Here is an 18,499-nt window from a genome sequence, read left to right as displayed (position 1 = left end):
GTTATTAATATCGTAAATGTCTTACATTATAAAGAACCAGTAGATCCAAATAGGATATTAAATCGGTTTTTCTCTATTCGATTGCATTTTTCTTTTTTCCTTTCATAGACTTTTTTCGTATAAACTATAATATCTTTGGAACAATAATTTAAACATTTAAAAATATTATATTAAGTACCTACTAAATATACAATTATAAATGCTATTAAAAATCTTAATAATTTATATATCAAACACATATTGTGTCACCAACAAACAAGATCTATTGTTAGGATGAAGAATCCACTTGTAATTTTATATTAAGTATAATGGTAATTTATTACCTATTTTATTTTATATTTTTAAAATACCATTTTTCATTCCTTCAAAAAAAACTCTTAATATTTTTTGAAGTCTGAAACTCGAATCTAACTGGACAAAATTATTTACTCCAGTTTGCTACACAGATTTTCTCCTTTCGTCCCCTTTTTACGTTTTCTCACTTTTTTGGTGATAGGAAACAAATCACCAAAAAAGTTCCTTTTACACTTTTCTCTAATCAAAATAAAAGAAGTTTTTTCCACAATAATTATAAATATGAAAATATTTATCTTTCTTACTGTTTGTGATTTAAATAATATAAAGTAAAGAATTTTATAAATTTTAAGGTGGTTCATCCAACAAAATGCAGACCTCTAGAAAAATTATTAATCAACATTTAAATAATTAAAATATTATTAATATTATTTTCTATAAAAACAAAAATATCAATTTTCGAGAAAAAAATTGCCAATCAACATATATTTATTTATTTTTATACAATTTATTATATCATATCGCTTCTATAGAATTTTTAAAAAATGATTCGATTTTAATGTAATGCGGCTTATTTTCTTCTAAACGTTATCTCGTTCAGATTTTCAAACAAACACGTCGTTTTAAAAATATTCTTATTTGTTTAAAAGAAAATTTTTACTTTCTTTAAACAAATAACGATATTTTTAAAATGATTTTTTGAAGAAAATAAAAAGAGATTAAGTTCCTTATAAATATTACGTAACAATAATTATTAACCCCTCCCCCCTCCCCCTAAACTTGTTACGTAATTTATGGACGGGCCCCTTACTTTTTACTAATTTTATTTCTGTTATCTTGAGACAAAAATATGGTAACTGGCATATTTAACAATAAATTATTACTAATAGAATCAAACGGAGCACAAAGCCACAGAACACTTCTTTCCTCCAGTAAAAGACCTTCAAAGATTCATTATTCATTCTTATTATGGATCAAACAAACATTGCGACACAATATCTTCGGAAAAGATTACAAGGAAGAATTGATTTGGCAAAGTCAGCTCTAAGATTTTTCCCCTATGAAAAGTGTTATCTGTTTGACACCTCCGGAATGTTCACCCCTCAATCTCAGATATTACTATCTTTAATATAGAAGGAAAAAGTTTTGGGATCATTGACTATAAACTTCAAAGCTTGGTTAAAGATGCAAATTATATAGATCAAATATTAGGATTCCATTTAGAAAGAGATGAAAAGGGTTTGTTTGTTGGGAAGACCTCTAATCTTATGAGTCTCAAAAATCAAAAATCAAAAATCATACTAATAGAATCAAACAGTAATAAAAATGTTTAAAACTTTTGTTTGATTAAAAAAATTTTTAATTCACAAAAAATTTTATTTTTGTTTAAATTTATAGAAATTTCTGATACAACGCCTTAAATTTAGCTTATATCTGTAAATAATGAAATTTTAAAATAACTTTCTTTCGGTTAATTAATTATAATTAACTTACAAAAAGTTTAATTGGAAAAAGTCCTAATTTTCAAAAATAATTATAAATTTTAGAAGAATTTAAACTAAAATTCTTTAAAACTTCAATTTCTGTGAAGAAATTAATAATAATTGAAAACTTTTATTTTAAAAACTATTCACATTTTAAAGAAATTTTCATTCAATTGTTCAAAGATACTTGGATTTTTTAAATAAACTTTATTAAAAAATATACAAATTAATTGAAATTTTCTTAAAATTAATTCTACAAATTGTTGATTAAATATTAATTTTTTAAAATTAAAATTAATTTAATTTAATTTAATTAATTAAATTAAATTAATTGAAATTTTGTGAAATTTTCTTAAAAATAATATAATTATGTTAAAAAATTTCATTTGAAATTTAAAAAAACCGAAGTCTCAAAGCATTTTTTATTTAATAATTTATGAATAATTAAATTGACTTTTACAATTTTTATTAATTAGTATATTTTAAAATGAATTAAATTACTTTTTTTAGCGTAAGTCTGAAAAAGTTTTAATTAAAATTTTAAAAATTTAGAGTTTTTAAATATTTTAATTCTCTTCTTGTTAATTCAATTGAAGATGATTGAAATTTTATAGACAATTAACTGACAGATTGTAAAATAATTTTAATTTTCTAAATTCTATTAAAATTTATTGAATTTTTAAAGAATTTTATTGTAATTTTTGAAAAAATCGACGGAAGTTTGATAAAGGAACTAATTTTATTTTTAACTGTTTTAATTTTTTAAGAGGGATCAGGGAAAACATCAAAAATCTATCTAGAAAACGTACAGCGCCTTTAACTTTAGCGCACCGTCAGTTAATCGAACCTAATTCGATCAGAAATACGAAATTATTGTTATTATAAAAATAAAAAATTATGGAAAATATTTTCAAAATTTATAGTAAAAATAGTTTTATATAAAAAGAAGTGTTTAATGTAATAAAATTCATGTAATAATAAAAAAATAAAATAAATTTATTGAAAAGAATCTCCATGAGGAAGCAAAGTGTTCATGAAATGAACACAATAAATTCATCTTTTACCTTGGCAGCGGTTTTTAACTCTCTTGCCCGCCATATTGGATCCGCCATTTTCGATTTTCGAAAACTAGCCTCAGATTTGTATTTATTAACTGCAATAGCCCTTACTCAGTAATTAATTGTCGTATTTAAATGCATTACTGTGTGTATTATGAATCCAATTAACTATTTTGCAAATAAAGCTTGTAATTTATAATCTGTAATTTTTAAGGTTTTGTTCAGCTAAATTGGAGTTTCAGACCATTGTGCAAATTTTTAAAAATAGTTTGACATTTTCTCGCGTCAACTATAGTTGTGTATTTAATTTTATTCAAAGTTTTATTAACAAGGTAGACTCTCATTTTTATTTGAACCTACTGGTCTTTCTATGTAGAGTACTAACGTTCTTATTAAAAAAACTCTTCAATACATTAAGATATGCTCTTTTTAGTTCTATTCTTCTTGATTTATAAGAGTATTTTTAAAAATGCATACTGAAGAATAAATATTAATTACAATAATGGATTCCAGTAGGAGTGTTTATCAAGTGCTTTGAGATTCGAGATTCAAGTGCGCCATTCGAGTGTGTTCATCCTGATTATCCGAATTAACAGAAACACTCGAATCAGACTTGATCTCATCTAAAATACGTCTAATTTGACTTTGAAGCTGTCCGGCAATTTTACGAACACCAACATAATTCTGTTTCACGTCCTTAACGCACTGCAACATTCCCGTCCATGGCGCAGCACTTGTATGAGCCAAATACAATTCCTTCCAAAGTTGAATACTAATTGGAGCTATGCTTGGCCAAATAACACCAGCATTCGGTTCATAAAGTGGATTCAACCATTTTCCCAGAATCTCTGGCTGATTAATATGTGACCAAAAACTGAAGGTGCGTTCCGAAAGTCTCAATCTGTGTCTTTCTACTTCAGAATCACCTGGGAATCAAAAATTTATGATTTCAATGAAATCAGAGTTAAAAATAATAGAAAACATGTGTCAATATCGTATTTATTTTAAGTTAATTATTAAATTATAAATTCTCACCCAGAAAAGTGCCGTAATTAGAATAATAGGCGTTCTTAAAAAGTTCTACGAGTAGATCAGTCGTATATTCGAAACTAAATTGAAATTGGTAATGCAGTTGATAAAGGCAATCTAGAAATAGTAAAAATGTTGGTGCATGTTGTACATTTTGTCCATGAGAATTGAAAAAGGCTCCATGACGAGTGCGAGTATAAAATTGATGACCCGCTTGAAGCCATTCTCGTTCTATTAAAGCTTCCAAGCCTCGTACCGTTCGACAGTCTGGATTTAATATCACTTGGGTTAAACTTGTCACCACTAATGTGGAATCACGTCCACTGCTACCTGTACATTTAAAGAAGACAACATTTTATTTTTACCATTTAACCTTAATAAGATTAAATTTAACCATCATGAATCTTCTTGAAAATCGAATTTTTTGCTTAATTTCAAAGTATCAAGTCTTAGGAGTAATCAGGGCTCGAATCAGTGAAGGTATTTAAAAATACGGACTTTACGGACCAAAAATAAAAAATTACGGACCAATTACTGACGAGAATATAACCAGTCCAAGTCAAAAAAGAGAACATTTTACTTAAAACTATAAATTCAATTTTTCATAACTATAAAACATGAATTGAGTGATAAGCGTTAAATCCTTCCATAGTTTAATTGTTAGTAGTAAAATAAATGATCATGGGAAGGTAAAGAATTGAAAAATTCAATGTATCGTCAAAATTGCGATGTTTCGTTGGCTAAGGTTTGCCAACCTTTAAAACTTACTAGAAAAAACAACAAAATTGTCACAAATTGGTATCAAAAGCCGACTTCATCATATAGACTCATTAATTATTTTTCAGATCATCCAATCCAACAAAAAAAGAATATTGTATACAATCTGGTTGATAGAGCGATTTCATTGTCCAACAAAGAGTTTCATTTTGATAACTTAAAGAAGATAAGATCCATCTTAAAAAATAATAACTATCCTTTGGATTTTATTGATAAACATATAAAAATTCGTACAAACCATATAACATTTTCTCAGGTTAATAATAATAATAACAATAATCGAAATAAAATTAGTATTTACAGTCAAATCCCGAAGGTTTGTTTACCGTTCAATGAAAAATGTTTCTTTAAGTTGTCAAATATTCTCAAAGAGTTTCATTTTACTGCGATTCCACTTATTAATAAAAACTCCAATTCTATAATTAGACTTGGTAAAGATGCATCTAAAAAATGGGACAGAACAAATGTTGTATACAAGTTTGACTGTAAAGATTGTCCTGCAACATATATAGGTGAAACAAAACGGTCATTGTTAACTCGCATAAATGAACATAAAAAAGTAAATGATAACTCTGTAGTTTACCGCCATCGAATTAATTGTAATCATGACTTCGATTGGGAAAATGCCAAAATTTTGGACAATGAACCAAATTTTATAAAACGACGAATATCTGAAATGATCCATATACAAACAAATCATTCCACTATTAATAGAAAGGAAGATATTTTCACTCTAAACAGAACCTTTTTTCCTCTTCTCAGACGTTTAGACTCTTGTCTATAATGACACAACAATAACACAACTTGCTCCCTCTATGATAAAACTGTGTTTACATTTAGTTCATTGACTTTTTCTTTATCTTGATTCTTTTGACTTTCTCGAAATAGCAAATTTTAATTTATTTCAGTTGACACTGAACTAGTGTGTTGAAATGTCTTCCTTTCACATGATGAAATTTTTCATTTTTAATTTTGATATATGTGGAAATTGTCATAAAAAAAATATTTTTTCTCAATGAAATCTTTTTTATATTGACGAGTTAGAACGTGATTTTTATGTTTTAACGAATCTGGTAGGATATTCTTTAAACATATTTTCAGTATAGTGTATAGTGTTGTTTTAAACCTTTATAAATATTGAAGTGTTTTTCTGTTTAAATAAATTTAGCCTGATGAGGTTGGCAAACCTTAGCCAACGAAACGTCGCAATTTTGACGATACATTGAATTTTTCAATTCTTCACCTTCCCATGATCATTTATTTTACTACTAACAATTAAACTATGGAAGGATTTAACGCTTATCACTCAATTAATTTGAGTCTTGGATCGGAGATAGACCCACATTCTTTATCAGCTTCCTTTTTCACATATATTGGTGAAAAATATGGCACACACTTCAAATGTCTCTTAAAGAAATGGACATCTATTAGCAAACAACTGGCAACAGCACTTTCAAAAAGAGTTTTTCTCTTGAGCTGCAGAAATAACGGCGTCTTTCCTCAACCTCAACACATTATTAATATACAAAGACGTCTAAACACTACTTCTTTCTACAGTAAGTCTTGTAAAAAATCTTTTTTTAATTTAAATGTATCCTACCTAAAAAAACTTCTTAACATCGAAATCAATGATATTCATTTACAAAATTTTCAAAATTTGCAATTCAAACTCTTTATGTTTTATAATAATTAAAGATGACCGAGTGATAAAATCATTTACAATTCAATTATTATTTACAAGAATTTTTAACTGAACTTCTTTTTTAAATCGATTATTTGTAATAATTTTCAAAAAAGTTCTTTGACAATTTACAAATCCATTTCATTATAATATTCAATTTTACGAAATTTCAATTATTCGTAAATTTTTCAATTAAATAAATATTAGAAAATAAAAACTTAAGATAATATTTTAAAAATTCATTTAAACTTTTTCAAAAAAATTAATTTTAAAATCCAATTAATTTAAAAATTCACGCTATATTGCTTTTAATATTCAATTATTATCTAAAATTGTAAATGAAATTAATTTTTAAATCAATTTTTATTAAAAATTTTTACTAGAATTCAATTATTTAAATAGAAAAATAAATAATTTATTGAATAATTAAATGTTTCTTAAAATTCCATTTCCATAAAGAATCGTTATCAACAAATTTTCAATTAATTGAATTCTATCAACAAATTTTAATAAAATTTTTAAGAATAATTACATTTTTCGAAAAATTTGATAAAAATTGTATTAAAAATAATTGAAATTTAGCAATGAGTTTTATTATTTGTGAAAATAATTGAATCCCTAAGAAGAATTTTATTACTTGTGAACAATATTTAATTTTTGCTAAAAATATTATTAATGTTAAAAATAATTGAATTTTTGCAATAATTTCTAACTTTTACAAAATTGAATTTTTTTCGTGTTTTTAACAAAACATCTTCTATAAATCCATTATTTTTAATAATTTTTGAAAAAGTTTTTTAAGTATTTTCAAATTCATTAGTTTACAATTCAATTTTACAAAATTTCAATTGTTCGTAAATTCTTCAATCAGGGTGGCCGCTGGACCGGGAAACCGGGAAAACCGGGAAATGACAGTGAATTTTTTTGGACAGGGAAAAACCGGGAAATGACAGTGAATTTTGATCTTGACCGGGATTTTGGAATTTTTTTTTTAAAAACACACATTACTTTGTGAGAAAAAATAGAAATATTTATTTTAAGACTTAGGTATTAACTATATTTCATTAAAAAAGATTGAATGATCTTCTATAAAATCTATTTATATTTTGTCAAAGAATTTTATAAAAAGTACTATAAAAATATTCAATTTCTAGAATTTATAAGAAAATTATGAATTTTGTTGTCCAACGTAACAGACTTAAAAAAAGAAAATATTAAATTTAATTTTAAATTCTTTCTATTTCTAACAATAATTAAACAAAATATAATTTTAATTAAATTTGTCAAAAAAATTTCAAAGAGAAAAAATTTCACATCCTATAAAATAATGAAAAATAAATCAATTTAAAAATTTTTTGCAATTAATATTATAACAAAACAAATAAGAATTATTAAAAATTTGAACTAATTAGAACAAAAGTGATACGAAATTTATAAAAATGAATTTTTGAATAACAAATAAAGTAAATAAAAATAAATAAAATTTCTTTTCTGAGAAAATAAATTTTAAAAAACCGTATTTTTCATTAATATCAATTAGTTTTTTTACAATTATTCATAAGCAAATTTTTCGATTTTTTTGAATGTTAAATAAATATCATACTAATATTATTATAGATTGAATTTTAAAAAATTTCAAATTGAAGTTTTAGAAAAGTTGAATTTTAAAAGATTTTAATTAAAAATTCTGAATAATTTAGTCTTTAAAAATATTTTTATTCACATTTTCTCAAATTAGTTATGTTTTTAAATATGTAATATTTAATTGAAAAATTTTCAAATTAATCAAAATTTCATGAAATTGTCTTGTAAACAAGTGGATTTTAGAAATATTTTAGTTATTTCTAGAATATAATTGAATTGAAATTTTGAAAATAATTATTAATACTATATGGAAAAATAATGGATAATAATTAAATATTTATTTCAAAAAATCTATTTAAGTTCAAAATTATTTTTAGAGTAAACTAAAATATTTTTAGGGTTTGGGAAAAAGTCAAAGTTTTGTCTAAAAATCAGGAAATTCTTTCAATCTTTCATGGAATAATTTATTTTCAGAGTTATTATTTATGACCGGGAAAAATAATTTATGACCGGGAATGGACCGGGAAATGACCGTGAATTTTTTTTTACAAAAAAAGTGGCCACCCTGTCAATGAAAGATATATGAGAAAATAAAAACTTTAAATAATAAAAAAAAATCTGCAATTAAAGTTTCTCCAAAGAAAAAATTCATTTCACAGAATTGTTAGTTAAAAATATGAGAAATTCAAATTTTCAAAGATTTTAATCTGTAATCTTTTCAAAATTCAATTATTTCTAAAAATTTACGCTCAAATGCCTTTGAAATTAAATTATAGGTAATTTAAAATTTTAACTGAAATCCATTTTTAAATCAATGTTTATGAAAAAATTCTACGAGAATGCAATTATTTAAATACAAAAATAACAATTTATTGAATAATTGCATGTTTTTTAAAATTGAATTCTTATAAAGAATTTTATTAACAAATTTTTAAATAATTGAATTCTTTTGACGAATTTTAATAAAATTTTTAAGAATTTTTTCGAGAAATTCGATTAAAATTGTATTAAAAAAAATTGAAATTCTGCAATGAGTTTTATTATTTATGCAAATAATTGAATTCCTAAAAAGAATTTTATTCTTTACAAAAATAATTGAATTCCCAAAAAGAATTTTATTACTTTCGTAAATAATTGAATGTTTGCATAGAATTTTATCAATATTTTTGAAAATAATTGAAATTTTGCTAAGAATTTTATTAAAATTTTAGAAAATAATTGAATTTCGGAGAAGAATTTTATTGCTTGTAAAAATAATTGAAATTTTGCCCAGAATTTTATTAAAATTTTAGAAAATAATTGAATTTTAGAGAAGAATATTATTGCTTGTAAAAAAATAATTGGAATTTTGACGAGAATTTTTATAAATTTTTGAACATACATAATTGAATTTCTGCGAAGAATTTTATTACTTTTTCAAAAAAATTTAAATTCCGCAATCATTTGTAATTTGATTCTAAAATTCAATTTTTTTAGTGATTTCAACTAAAATTCATTTTTAAATCAATTTTCAATAGTAAATTTTACGAGAATTAAATTATTTAAACACAAAAACAAATAATTTATTAAAATTTGTAAATAATTGAATTTCTGTGAAATTTTTATTTTTTAAGAAAATAATGAAATGTTCTCGTAAAATTCTATCGGAATTTTTTAAAAATAATTAAATTCTTTTGGAAAAATTTATTATGACAGAAGATATTGAAAATCATTGAATTGTGGAAAGTTTTTGAAAATAATTAAAATTTTGACAAGAATTTTACTAAAATTTTTAAAAATAGTTGAATTTTGGAGAAGAATTTGATTATTTATAAAAATAATTGAAATTTTGACGAGAATTTTATTAAAATTTTTGAAAATAATTGAATTCCTAAAAAGAATTTTATTACTTCCGAAAATAATTGAATCCCAGTAAAAATTTTATTATTTATGAAAATAATTGAATGATTGCGAAGAAATTTATGAAAAAATTTGTAAATAATGAAATTCCTGTGAAATTTTTATTATTTTTTGAAAATAATTAAAAGTTTGTGTAGAATTTTATTAAATTTTTTTTTAAATAATTGAATTCTTTTGGAAAATTTTATGAAAATAGTAGATACCTATTGAAAATTATTGAATTGAGGAAATTTTTTGAAAATAATTGATTTTCGGAGAAGAATTTAATTATTTCTAAAGATAATTGAAATGTTGATGAGAATTTTTAAAAATTTTGGAACATAATTGAATTTCTTCAAGGAATTTTTTTTCTTTTGAAAATAGTTCACCTTCTGCAATTATTTATAATTTTTCTAAAATTATCCAAATTATATCGTACAATTTACGAAGTTTTTATCCTTTTTGAATCAAATTACGGACTTTACGGACCTTTTTTTCAAAAAACGGACTTTTACGGACTTCAAGCAAAGTTACGGACTTTTACGGGATTTACGGACCTAGTTCGAGCCCTGTTCACGCAACTCGTGGTGAAAAATGATTTAACTCGTGTGATTCCTGTTCTTGCTGTGCTCGATCAGCAAATCACTCATTTTCACCACTATTTGCCCAATCTACTATCATTGAATTACCGTGCACCAAAACTGCCGCAATTTCATGATGAAGGCATTGCGCAGCTACACAAGCCGCGTTTAGAGCACTTTGAATTGCCGCTAACCAAGAGCTGTTGTCTAATCGCGAAAGCCACTGAGAAGTAGTACATCCAGTGTCCGTGCACGCTTCAATTAATTTACTTAAACTATCCATTAAATCACTTGGTCGTTGAACGGGTTTGTGGACCTTTCGCCACTGTGGATAGGCGGCATCCATTTCAGTTCCGCCACCTCTAGCTCTAGCACTTTGAGCTTGCGTAGAAGACCTTGTGTCTACTATGTACCTATGGAATAATTCACAATAAAAGAGAGCCAAATATTTTCCATTTCAATGAAATGAAACCGTAATAACTGTATTCTTTGATTAAAAGATTACCCGCGTCTGCCAGGCCCCAAAACTGCATTCAAAAGTCTTTCATCTTCCTTACATCTTTTCCCACTAGCTCCACACATTGGTTGACCACTTCTGATTAAAATACTCTACAATATATTTTTAAGTATATAATTTTAAACAATTCCAACTTTCATAAAATTTTAAGTGTATTTCTAAACTTTACCCCTCCATCGTGCCTGTAGCAAAGAACAGGAAATCGGCCACCATCTCTAAAATTGGCAGACGCTATGATGACATTGTCTTCTATGTGACGAGGTACAATAACTGACGAAGGATATGAGCTACAAACGTTATAATCTCGATTTAAATAACTAATGCGCCATTCGTCTGCATGAGCAGCTAATAATCTAGACCATTCGGAAACGGGCACAAAAGCAGTCCATCCATCCTCAACTTGTGCCTTTGTATTATTAATCACTTGTGGTCTATAAAAAAAGGGATATTGCGATGTTTGTCCTGCAATCGAGAGTAATATTTTCCTTAAATTTTTATTTTTCTATATTACACTACCGACGGAAATTGTGCGAACGCTAACATCTCGAGCTATTAAAAAACACACCCTCACAGAAAGAGTGATAACTCCGTTAAAAATGAAGTTAGATGCTTATTTTAAATTGCATTGGAAAGCTTATTAAATTTCCAATGAAATGCCACTATTTTACGTTGTATTGCATAAATAGGAAGCGAGATATCATGTTATGAAGGGTGGATTCCACGTCAGTTCAACACACTTATTTGCATGACTTGTTGGGATTTGCCTGTACTTTCGTAAATTTATTACTTTTATAGTGATAAACAACTCCACCAAATATTTTTTCAAAATTTTGAAAATTACCAAAAATATGGCATTTTCAAAATTTTTGTCTTTTTTTTTTAAAGTGCTATAACTTTGGTTCTAATTAACTGATTTTGGATTTTAAAAAAACGATTTTTTTGGTTTTAAGTAAATTTCAAGTTAAAATTAATATAAAAAAAAAATTCAAAAAATTTTTTTTTTGAAATTTTGAAAAATTAAAAATCCGTTTTTGAAAAAACATCATCTTTGATTTTTTTCAAAATTTTACTAAATGTTAGGGCAAATGTGCTTAACATGTCCTGTAAGTTTCATCTTGGGATCTCAAAGGGATTCGGAGTAAAAAAATAAAACGTAACCACAAATTACGAACATATGGGGCAAAATTCCTCAACTGCCCAGGTAAAAAAATGAATTTTCTCTAAACTTTGCTAAAATGTTACTATTATTAGTAGAAGTGTCAATATATTAATTTTTTTTTGAATTTGATAAAATATTTTTTGAGTTATGGAGTTTCAAAATTATATTGATAAGTAAAATTAATCAAATTTAAAGTATGAATAGTGATTTTTAAAAGGGTTTTCACGGGCTATAAGCTGGTGATGAAAAAAAAGTTGTTTTCTGTCAATTTGACCTTGAAATTCAAGGTCAAATTCTTATTTTCAATATACAGTAGAACCCGGTTAATATGATCCCGTTTAATACGATTTCCCGCTTAAGACGCTCATTTATGGTGGTCCCTGCAATTAAAGACGTACATTTTATATCCCACCTAATATGTTTTACCACATAAGACGCATTCTTAGTGCGGTCCCTACAGAATCGTATTAACCGGGTTCTACTGTATCTCAAAATCGGTGTTTTTTTATTTTTTTCTAACCTCTCCCAATCGAAAGCTTACCTTTTTTCATATGAGCCATGTAAAAATCAGAGTGGGACCATGGTACTTTTTGAAGAAATTAATTATAATTATCATCATTTTCTATGTAAAATAATGATAAATTATTATTTTCCTCAAAAATTCTCATGGTCCCACTCTGATTTTTACATGGCTTATAGAAAAAAGGTCACCAGCTTATAGCCCGTGAAAACTCCTTTTAAAATCACTATTCATACTTTAAATTTGATTAATTTTACTTATCAATATATTAAATCGAAAAAAGATATTTTCAAAAAAATCAAAATTTTGAAACTCCATAACTCAAAAAATATTTTATCAAATTCAAAAAAAAATTAATATTTACACTTCTACTAATAATAGTAACATTTTAGCAAAGTTTAGAGAAAATTCATTTTTTTACCTGGGCAGTTGAGGAATTTTGCCCCATATGTTCGTAATTTGTGGTTACGTTTTATTTTTTTACTCCGAATTCCTTTGAGATCCCAAGATGAAACTAACAGGACATGTAAAGCACATGTGCCCTAACATTTAGTAAAATTTTGAAAAAAATCGAAGATGATGTTTTTTCAAAAACGGATTTTTAATTTTTCAAAATTTCAAAAAAAAAAAATTTTTTTTATATTAATTTTAACTTAAAATATACTTAAAACCAAAGAAATTCTTTTTTTAAAATCCAAAATCGGTTAATTAGAACCAAAGTTATAGCACTTTAAAAAAAAGACAAAAATTTTGAAAATGCCATATTTTTGGTAATTTTTAAAATTTTGAAAAAATATTTGGTGGAGTTGTTTATCACTATAAAAGTAATAAATTTACAAAAGTACAGCCAAATCCCAACAAGTCATGAAAATAAGTGTGTTGAACTGACGTGGAATCCACCGAAGACAAAAAAATAATTCTATTTTTTTCGGAATTTTTTACCCTGACTTTGACTCCTGGCAAAATTTAGAAAAAATGATGAAAAAAATTGTTACTTTCACAGACTATTCCTTGTAATCTAAGCTTTAAATAGAGACCAAGATCAGCAAAAAATATTTACGGGTTCCTAAAATATTACAAAAAGAGTCGGACCGTGCGAAGCAATATTTTCAATCATCGATTTCTCTGTGAAAGTAACAATTTTTTTCATAAACTTTTCTAAATTTTGCCAGGAGTCAAAGTCAGGGTAAGAAATAGCGAAAAAAATAGAATTATTCTTTTGTGTTTATAACATGATATCTCGCTTCCCATTTATGGAATACAACTTAAAATAGAGGCATTTCATTGGAAATTTAATAAGCTTTCCAATGCAACTTAAAAAAAGCATCTAGCTTCCTTTTTAACCGAGTTATCACTCTTTCTGTGCGGGTATGTTTTTTAATAGCTCGAGATGTTAGCGTTCGCACAATTTCCGTCGGTAGTGTATATTCAATTATTTAAATATTTACACTAAAACCTGGATTTATTTGTCTGTCAGAATTGAAAAATGTTAGGAGTAGATAATCGAAAGAAAAAGCCATTGAAAATTAAAATTTATTCGATTAACTTGAAACTTTGGTAAATTGTTGCCCTATAGGAGTGTAAAAAATTCCTAAATAAAATTCAGACAATAATAGATTTGCGAGAAAATGTAAAAAACGAATTTCTTTAATATATTTGTCCAGGTTCACGTGTAGAAATAAGACTTTTATCATTTAAACCTTTTTTCTTAAAAAATTCTAATTTGAATTTGTAATAATTTTGTAATAGAGCACTTCCACGTAAATTAATTCTATTTATTAAATTATAACTTTTTCACAAAATATCGACAAATTTACTGTCCTAAGTACTTTTAATTATTTTACAAAAAATTAAACTTTAACATAAGTTGTTTAAAAGTTGTTTATACAAAACGAGCATGTAATCTCCGCTTTCTCGGCACGTTTTTGAGACGCAAAGTATGCCTTTACTTCAAGCAGCAGTTTTATAGTCCTAGGACAGTAAAACTACTGCTTGAAGCAAAGCCGTGCTTTACCTCTCAAAAACGCACTGAGTAACCGCGGATTACATTCTCGTTTTGTATAAAATGTCGTGTGTACCTCGGACGCACGCATTTCTCGTTCTCGTTGCACAATGTACTATTAAACAAACAGTTTAAAAAAGTTTAAACAGTTTAAAGGTTAAAAAAAATCTTTGAATTATTTTAAGTGAAATAGCTTGATTCCATTTGAATTGAAACACCTAACATTACCTAATAATAGAAGTTTTTCTAAAGATTGTACTACGTTGTTTAAGTCATCACTAGAACTTATTTCCAGTTGTAGAATGCGAAAATCTTTGCATTTAAAAATAATACTTCCTCCCGCCATTTGATTGTAAGTTTTCTTTTCCATTACATCGATGTTCCGGTAAAGTAACTATTGAGCATAATAATCTTTATTAAATATCATTTGTCCTATTAATAACACAGGTCTAGTGTCTACAAATTTCAGAACCACAAACTTAAACAAAATAGTCATTTTTAATGCAATATTTAACGCTGAATCAAAATTGCGTCAAAAGTGCAGGATACTTTATTTAGTGGGGCTGAGATTTTTAATTAATAATAATTTCAATTCATTCTGCAGACACAACTATTGTTAATTAAGTCTAGTTAGGGACTTATTGTTATCCTTAATTGTAAAAAATTGTTGTTTTAATTTATTACACTTTTTGCTTGTATATTTTATTTTTATTAAATAAATAATATAATTTAAGGGGATATTTCACAACTATGTTTAAAAAATTAAAAACAAAACGACTATCAAATATAAAAAAGGCTTCGGAGATGAATTGATAATTTAATGAAAAAATTCTCGTTTTTTCTAATTTGAAAAATATTACAATTTTTGTAAACAACATTTTTAGTTTTAATTAATTTATTTATTTAACAAGTATAAATATTTATTATATTTAACAAGTTAATCTTCAAATATTCTTACATAGATTACATGTATAATATATTTTATAACCAGGAAAAACTTTAAATATAAGCATTAGGAGATTATGTAAAGATAGATAAATCTTCGTAGATTATAAATAATTTTTTTTTAAAATTCAAAATTGATAGAATATCAATAAGAAACTAATGTAAATAATGAACAAATAAAATAATGAAAAAACAATGGTTAAATACCATTGTTATTCAATTTTTTGATATGCAAATTCACTTGTCTACTTTTTTTAACCAATTTCAAATTATAATAATTTAATAAGTGATGTCCGACTATAAGTATTAATTGATAAGTGTTCGTGACGTCTTTTTTCGTTTCTGAAGAGGACGGCTGTGACTGTCGAAACGTAAAAAATAAGACATGTGTTTTTTTATTATTAACCTGACTTGGATTGATTGATATATTCCATCTATTGTTTATATATTTGACCAAGTGATAAATTCTACATATATTATAATCATAATTTAATGTTTAAAATAAATATAGTTTCAAAAATGTTAAATTTTCTCTTCTTTTCCTTTTCTTTCGGCCTTGAATCAGCTGAGCCGTTTTCCATGTGTTTTCGTGTTCCCCAGTACATTTTTACTCAGTTGTACCTTATTTTGAATCTCCTATACTTTTAATTTCATTGAAATTAAATTTCTTATTATCAAAATTTTATTCTAATTTTTAATTTTATTTAAGTATTTTTATTTATAATTATCAAATATTAATTAAGTATTTGTATTTATAATTATCAAATTTTAATTTTGACGATTGAAATACCGATTCAATACCAATAAATATAATACTACCAAGTTTCACTGAAAATGTTTCATTTTAACATGGGATATGACATAGGGGAGACTGGGGCGAAATGTTAAATTTTGCATAAATGATTTTTTTTAGACAATATAATCCGCTTAGATGCAAATATTTATACATCAATATTGTAGGGCAACTTGTCCCCTACAACTTTCAATAAAAAAGTTTCTGATATTTTCGCATACAATACATGTTTTGTCCTTTTTTGAAAATTTTGTTTTTTTTAACTTTTCGCCCCATGCTGGGGTAAAAAGTTAAATGGCTGGGGCAAAAAGTTAAATTCTATTTTTAGCCTACTAAAACTATTTTCTAATAGGTGTTAAGTAGTAGATAAGTTAAAGTATACGTAAACAAGTAATTTAGTTAATAAAAGATCTTTGTTTACTTAACAAAAGCTTTAGAATAGTTATAAAGTTAATAAATGAAAATTTCAAAAAAAAAAAATTTTTTTTGGTTTATTTCACGTGAGCGGTCTTGTTTTTTGACAGAGTACTTGCCTAATGTCAAATAAATCATTTTTAAACAAATAAACCCAAAAAAACAAAAATAAAAAAAATTTTTTTAATAACATGTAAAAATACATTTAACTTTTCGCCCCAGGGTGCGTTTTTGGCTTTAACAACAAATATAAAAAATCTGACTAAAGTTATTTAGCAAATACCTTTAGGTATCTCTTCAGGGGACCCAAATAATGAAGTAAAAAAATCGTGGTGAGAATAAATGCAAAAAATATACTTAAAAGTTGATATTTTCTTTTACGAAAAAATTTTCAAAAGTAGGGTGAAAAAAAAATTTCAATATGGACACCACAAAAATTAGCAGAATGTCACATAACTCCGGACATTTATTCAGGGTGATAACACCCTTCTATAATTAAAATTGCAATGCTCTAACTATTTCCGTTCGAAAGATAATGAATTTTAACTGTTTTCACAATTTAACTTTTCGCCCCAGTCTCCCCTATACATTTGTTTTTGGAATTGACTTGACTTTTAAAAAATGAAATTTTATCACAAAGAATCAAAATTATAAAAAAAATTAACTTTTCTATTTTCTATACATTGACAATTAATTTTTAAAAAGTATTTTGAAGAAAATTGACAATAAAAACATCCGATACAAACCCAAAGTTCTTGACGATCTTCCTGTCTGGATGACAGAATGAAATGATGTCCAGTTATGCATAAAGTGCCTTCTAAACTAAATCCTTTCCTGTTCTCATCAGTTTTATCTGTCAATGTGACATTGTCAACTTGATGAACTGAAATAATGTCTGCAAACTCCATTATTTTTGTATATAAAGCACAATTATTTTTTGTATTTTGACACTTTACAATAACCTAACAGTATTTATTATATATAGCTAAATATACATTTTTCGACGAATAAAATGTACAGAAGTTTAATGTTGCACTGGAAATTTTAATAATTTAAAACTAACATATTCAAGACACATTGTTTTTAAGAATTTAAAAAATTTTCGAAAATGATAGAAAATTTTTTTTTGGTTAAATACTTCTAAATATTTATGTGAAACGTGTGAAACAGAATTGTCAGGTTTTTAGTCTTGTGTCCTTTTCTATCTCATGCTTTTCGTTTGGGTGAAAGAATTGTGTTGGGGGCTTTATGATTCTTACGGTATCTACATGTGAGGCAGGGATGGGAACGAATATAAGGTTGAGTCCACAATAGCACTCTTGAACGGGACGTAAACGTTTCGTTACGTTACGTCCGTTCAAGAGTGCTATTGTGGACTCAACCTAATTAATAAACATTTGGAAAAACCATTTTTGTCTTTCTCTCTTCTATGATAGAAGCATAAGTTTGTCTCACTCTACATTTTCCGTTTTTGAAAAAGTATGAAAATGTAGAGTGAGACAAACTTATGCCTCTGTCATAGGAAAGAGAAAGACAAAAATGGTTTTCCCAAAACTCATGTGACCGTTCACTAAATTTGATTGGCTGTCATAATTATTCTATTTTTACCAACTTTTAAGGAGCATTTACACTTTCGGTAATGTTCAGAACCTCCAGGAAGAACGGAAATCCACATTGGAGTAAGAGAGACAGATATACAGCCTGTCTCTCTTACTCTAATATAGATTTTCCATTCTGAACAATTTTTACCGAAGGTGTAAATGCTCCATGAGTGTAACAAGGA

General features: G+C 25.8%; 1 protein-coding gene across 2 annotated transcripts; it reads right to left on the bottom strand.

Moving 5' to 3' along the window:
• Positions 1-2,888: 2,888 nt before the first annotated feature.
• LOC122503244 (myotubularin-related protein 9) lies at positions 2,889-17,880 on the bottom strand. 2 transcript variants are annotated; one of them, XM_043613719.1, is made up of 7 exons: positions 17,463-17,880; positions 14,793-14,958; positions 11,053-11,345; positions 10,872-10,975; positions 10,475-10,779; positions 3,872-4,195; positions 2,889-3,762 (listed from the first exon to the last, which is right to left on the bottom strand). In XM_043613719.1, exons 1-7 carry the CDS (start codon positions 17,622-17,624, stop codon positions 3,362-3,364), a joined length of 1,755 nt encoding a protein of 584 aa, XP_043469654.1. In that variant the 5' UTR covers positions 17,625-17,880; the 3' UTR covers positions 2,889-3,361. The 2 variants fall into 2 exon arrangements, with proteins under 2 accessions (XP_043469654.1, XP_043469655.1); XM_043613720.1 differs by lacking the exon at positions 14,793-14,958.
• Between the last annotated feature and the right edge of the window lie 619 nt (positions 17,881-18,499).

This window comes from Leptopilina heterotoma, unplaced genomic scaffold (genome assembly GCF_015476425.1).
Source record: "Leptopilina heterotoma isolate Lh14 unplaced genomic scaffold, ASM1547642v1 Lhet_251, whole genome shotgun sequence".
NCBI classification, from domain to species: domain Eukaryota; kingdom Metazoa; phylum Arthropoda; class Insecta; order Hymenoptera; family Figitidae; genus Leptopilina; species Leptopilina heterotoma.
This window is presented reverse-complemented; position numbering and strand designations above follow the sequence as displayed.